The sequence below is a fragment of the Pundamilia nyererei genome, unplaced genomic scaffold (assembly GCF_000239375.1).
Source record: "Pundamilia nyererei isolate P.nyererei 1_Seehausen unplaced genomic scaffold, PunNye1.0 scaffold00131, whole genome shotgun sequence".
Classification (NCBI taxonomy): Eukaryota; Metazoa; Chordata; class Actinopteri; order Cichliformes; family Cichlidae; genus Pundamilia; species Pundamilia nyererei.
Genome location: NW_005187532.1, coordinates 1,496,241 through 1,501,269, shown reverse-complemented (window position 1 = coordinate 1,501,269; position 5,029 = coordinate 1,496,241). Strand labels below are relative to the sequence as shown.

The 5,029-nt window shown below is 51.5% G+C and overlaps 1 protein-coding gene across 4 annotated transcripts; it reads right to left on the bottom strand.

Annotated features, from left to right (window-relative positions):
• Positions 1-18: 18 nt before the first annotated feature.
• nudt13 (nudix (nucleoside diphosphate linked moiety X)-type motif 13) lies at positions 19-4,640 on the bottom strand. 4 transcript variants are annotated; one of them, XM_005743408.1, is made up of 9 exons: positions 4,514-4,640; positions 2,976-3,085; positions 2,756-2,898; positions 2,565-2,672; positions 2,373-2,479; positions 2,102-2,227; positions 1,928-2,039; positions 1,665-1,819; positions 19-1,550 (listed from the first exon to the last, which is right to left on the bottom strand). In XM_005743408.1, exons 1-9 carry the CDS (start codon positions 4,601-4,603, stop codon positions 1,356-1,358), a joined length of 1,146 nt encoding a protein of 381 aa, XP_005743465.1. In that variant the 5' UTR covers positions 4,604-4,640; the 3' UTR covers positions 19-1,355. The 4 variants fall into 4 exon arrangements, with proteins under 4 accessions (XP_005743465.1, XP_005743464.1, XP_005743467.1 ...); XM_005743407.1 differs by having other exon boundaries at positions 1,665-2,039; XM_005743410.2 differs by having other exon boundaries at positions 1,665-2,039; positions 4,336-4,581.
• Positions 4,641-5,029: the final 389 nt, after the last annotated feature.

The following is a 5,029-nucleotide window of genomic DNA, read 5'->3' as shown; positions in this document are numbered from 1 at the left end:
ACACCAACACACCAGGCAGTCCCCGCTCCTCACCATCCTCTCGCGGCTCTCCGTCCTCTCTCTGGCCAGCACAGTAGGCTCCTCTCCGGCCTCCACCAGCTTCTTCAGCTCCGCCACTGCAGCGTGGACGAGGGACTCCATGACGGCGGCCAGCTGTGTGTGCAGGCCGGCGGAGAAGCTCATCCTGCGGGCTGACAGGCCGCGGAGCCCTGCCGACCATCAGCGGGACCTCGGGCCGCTCTCAGCGGTTACTCAGAGGACAGAGGGCCCGGAGGAAAGAACCGAGAGTCCAGTCTGATCCGACCCACAGACCCGAACTACACGGGGGGTTGCACCAAGAGCTGCTCTGGCTTCCGGTTCAAACAGGAAGCCGCTTCCGTTTCTAACTATGATCCGGACAGCGCTCACGGATGTCTGACTGTCGTTCCGCCTGTTTCTGGGCTGGATCAGGTTACACGTTACGGTTTGTGCCTCCAACGAGTAGCTAAATATTTATTTTTTCATCTAAAAATCAAACAAATAAACACTTTCTATAAAAAACGTTTTGCTCTATTTCCATTTACAGCCATCCAATCAGAAACATGATGGATAAACAGAAATCTTTGGTGTACAGAGAAGACCATGTTTAGCTCTCAGCAGTGCTGCCACTCTGGGTCAAAGCTGCACGCAGGGCGGTCGGCCTCATTTATTTATCGTCCTGATACGAATCTCACAAACCAGACTGGCTCATTTATCCTGGGAGCTTCCTCACACTCTGAGGACGAGCAGAGCAAACCTGTCATCACAAACGGCTTTATCCTGAGTGAGCCCGGAGGACAGATACCACAGAAGAAGAGTGATCAATCACGCCCCTCCAGTGTTTCACAGGAAATACCAAAATAAAAGCTGAGCAGAAGCAGGGCAGTGAAAATGTTTCTCTTCCACCCGAGTTCATGTCTGTCCTGCGAGCCCTCAGGTAAACCTGGACAGGTGAGCCACCGCGGCCTCGAATGCCCCTCGGACAGCTCGTTTGTTAAATCGGACGTTTGATGAGTGAACGCTGGTGTTTGCTGATTCTTTCTCAGACAAAAGAAACCGAGCACTAGCTTTTTTCCATTCTGGGATTTTTATTAAAAATTAAAACCAGTTTGGAGGAAACATCAGCAGGTCAGAGTCCACGAGCTGCTTCCTGTCGTGACTGACTGAATGTTTTTCACATTAAAAGTTTCTTTCAATAAGGTCACAGGTTAAATCTGTGAAGGAGGCTAAAATCAGAGAATCTGAATGGACTTCTGAACTGTGAGATCTCAGGAGCGGAGGTGAAACATCCGTGTTTCAGGTGTGATCTGATGACTCCGACTGCAGCTCCGCCTCCATCACTCTCCGCCCTCACTCTGCTGCTGCTGCTCCACCCACTCCCTGATGAGGCGGTTGGCGAGGGCGTGTTTCGGAGGAAGCCAGATGATGGGGGGGTCGCCTCTCCTGGGCGGAGCTTTCACCTGGAGGGCACGGGTGATTTCGTCCATGGTGAACCAGCGAGCATCTTCCAGCTCTGAGTTGTCCACACTCAGCTGCACATGAAACGAGAGCAGGTCACATGACACTACATCATTGAGTACGAGGAGCTCCGAGCTCGCTTCTCCTCGTCCTGATTACACAACCTCAATAATCACCTGTGAGCTCACCTGAGTGTGGGCGGGGCTAACCAAGGCGTGGCAGCCCAGCATGAAGGAGCTGTGCGGGAACGGCCAGTGCTGCGAGGAGCTGTAGGAGATGCTCTGGATCTCCAGACCCACCTCCTCTGCCACCTCCCTGCAGAGCGCCTCCTCCAGAGTCTCACCTGGGACCACACACATGCGCACACACACACACACAAACACACACACACGGGTGAGTTCTACACATACACACACACACACAAACACACACACACACGGGTGAGCCTGACCCATGTCACAGAAGCCGGCCAGCGCGCTGTAGAGTCCACGTGGGAAGGATGGCTGGCGGCCCAGCAGACACCGACTCCCATCAGACACCAGAGCGACCGCCACCGCAGACATCTGTAGACACAAACAGTCAGACCCGGCTTGGTTCTGGTTCAGTTCTGCACCGAGGACGTTACCTTCGGGTAGTAGACGGTGGAGCTGCTGCTGCAGAACCTCTGGCTGCCTGCTCGGTTTCGTTGAGTCGGCTGGCCCGAAGCGCCGCAGAACCTGCTGGTCTGATGCCAATGCAGCAGCGCCTGACCCTGCAGGGTCAGGACACACAGACTACTGTGTGACTCTTCTGCTGGGGCGGTATCAGTATCGGTTTGGTGGGACGGTGCTGAAACGTTCCTGATTTGGTACCAGAACCGAACAGGTGGGTATCAGAGGTCAGCTGCAGTCACTCACCTTGGACACTAGAGGCGCCTCAGCTGCGGGCAGCAGAAAGAAGGCCTTCCTCAGATCGATGAAGGTCCCCTGAGAGGCTTCCTCCACCGCCGCCTGGTCCAGTTCTCCTGAACAGAGACCAGAATCTCCAGAGTCAGGAACATGGCGCTGGCGAGCTCACAATGCAGGGATCTGGATTTCAATCGTTCTCACCGACATCCAGACAGAACTGAGCCTGGTTCTGCTCAGAACAGCCAATCAGAACTGCCTCCTTCAGCTGCGACCCGTCTGAACCGAGCCTCTGTAGGACCAACTGCACATCTGGAACACGAAAAAGCGTCTCAGGAGGAATCACACTGGACTGTCAGGTCCTCAGCGCTGCTCGCTCGGTCTCGGTTCTGTACCTGAGCAGGTGAAAGCTGCTGGGCTGAAGGTTCTGGCGTCGGGGCGTCGCAGCAGAGGAGACAAGCGGTGGAAGAGGAAGATGGAGCCATCCTTCAGCGCCGCTGCGCACGCCTCGTCGTCCTCCTTCAGCCTGTTCACATACCTGAAAGGACAGATCAGCTGATCAGCCCATCGATCGACCGACTGATCGATCAGTAATCGAGCAAAATAACGAGTTACCTCATCCTGGACACGAAGCTGGAGCAGCAGCGGCTCGGCTGCGTTTTCAGGCCTGAGAGGAGGAGCCTCAGAGGTCTCAGCATGGCTCTGATGTGGGCGGGGTCTCCTACCTGCAGACAGGTGACAGCAGATGACCTCCACACCTGATTCTCTGAAGGACAAACGCTCAGGTACGGCGTCTGTGGTCTGACACCAGAGAGTCCGACAGTGTGGACCTGTGACTGACGACCTCAGAGAGGAGGAGACCTTTGACCTCTGACCTTTGACTTTTGAAACAACTCTTTGTCAACAGTTACACAAAGAAAGAGGGGAAAATATTACTGCACGTGTTCACAGACGCACAGCATCAGAGTTCAGTCTTCACAGAAACATGTGGATGTGCCGCCGTTTCATAAGCAGTCAGACCCTGGAGGTCAACATCTGTGGACCTCGTTTTCTTTCTCCTAGTTAGCATGAATCCCATCTTTGCCTGACCAATGAGAAAGCTGGAAAGGCTGCTGTGCTGCTGTATTTGGGAGGGGAATATGAGCACTCTCAGCGCCGCTGCTGGAGTGATGTAGCTGGGACATCCACCCCACTAATGTAGCAGGGTGGACCCATGGACCACACCCCCCACTGCAGAGCCACTACGTTTCTGCAGCGGAGGCTTGCACACGAACCTCCAGCTGCCTCTCGGAGAACCTGCTGCTAAAAGCACCGCACCACCTGGACTGCAGAGGACCAAGTAACGAAGCTTTGTTGCAGTGGTGGAAGAGCAGGAAAAACAGTTTCCTGGAAAAACAAATTTCCCAGAGTCCACTGTTCCCTCCTGTAGCTGATATGGAGACAAAAGATTCTCAAGTTTTCCTGATTTCCCACTGAGTTAACGACTTCAAGGGATTTCCCTCGACACCCACTGGCTGGGTGTCGAGGGAATCTCATCATGAACACTGAACTGTTAATGCGAGCACCGCTGCGGTGCTACTGCTGCACGATGGTCCGATGATGAAGCCCACAGGTGATGTTGCTGACCTTATCACTGCTGTTACAGTGACACTGGTCACTTTGACTCATGAGTATATTCCTGGGTTAATTCGTTCTCTGCCATGTTTCTGGTCTGTGTCCAGCTCAACAGTGAACTGTTAACTCAAACTCCTCATTCTACACAACCCAGTGAAATAAACTTATCTTACCTTTAACCAATGAACAACCACAGGGTGTAAACTTCTGAAATACAGCCCAAACAAACTCACTCACACTCCCAGCATGCAGTGCAGGAAGGAGAGGAGCATTTTGTTTTAATGTCAGTTGCCTTGGAAACAAATGTACTGTGTTATTCAGAATAACAGGCGGAGTGAGATCAAAGGTTAGACCCACTCACCCAATAACCAACCAGCTGCTGTAAAAGCTGCTGATCACGGCCTGGACTCTGCTGGAGCCAATCACCACGTGATCTGCCCTTTAACTCCACCCACAGCAGTGGGAGCCTCCACCTTGAAACCTGCAGTAACCGTCTGCAGTTACACACACAGTTCTTGTATTAAAGCTGCAGCTCTGACCTTAAATCGGCCACTTTTTGAACGGAGTCTGGTGTGAGTCTCTTTCTTTCGCGTGGAGCTGCTGACGCTACAGCTTCTTCTTCTGCTCATATTTTCATGTTGCTGACGACAATAACAGCAAGCAAACTACCGCCCCCTGCAGGAAAAACACCGCACTTACAGGAATTATAATTATATTATGATTCATGCATGTAATTCATCGCTTATGATCAGTTATGATATAACTAAAATGTAAATGTATTTAAAAATAAAACTGTGTGTAAAGTATAATATTATATTAATTAGACGATAGAAAACATTAATGTGATATAATGAACATAATTGGGATATGATGTCAGTGTTTGCTGCGTCATTATTTGAATGTCATTATTGTACTGGGGCCAGTGTGGTTACTGTGGACAAGCGTGGCTCTGACAGGGCTGAACATCCATCAGTAACTGTCTGTTTAAACTTTATTTCCAGTGTTTCACAGTTTGAATAAATAAAGGTTTCATATTCAATTTTCACTTCAGACAA

Bases quoted from the DNA above. Each gene is read 5' to 3' on its own strand.
- nudt13 (XM_005743407.1), bottom strand. From the start codon at position 4,603: ATGAGCAGAAGAAGAAGCTGTAGCGTCAGCAGCTCCACGCGAAAGAAA. The intron at 2,673-2,755 runs GTACAGAACCGA...TTCGTGTTCCAG, and splicing joins AGCAGCTTTCACCTGCTCAG to ATGTGCAGTTGGTCCTACAG. The intron at 1,551-1,664 runs GTGAGCTCACAG...TTTCATGTGCAG, and splicing joins TTAGCCCCGCCCACACTCAG to CTGAGTGTGGACAACTCAGA.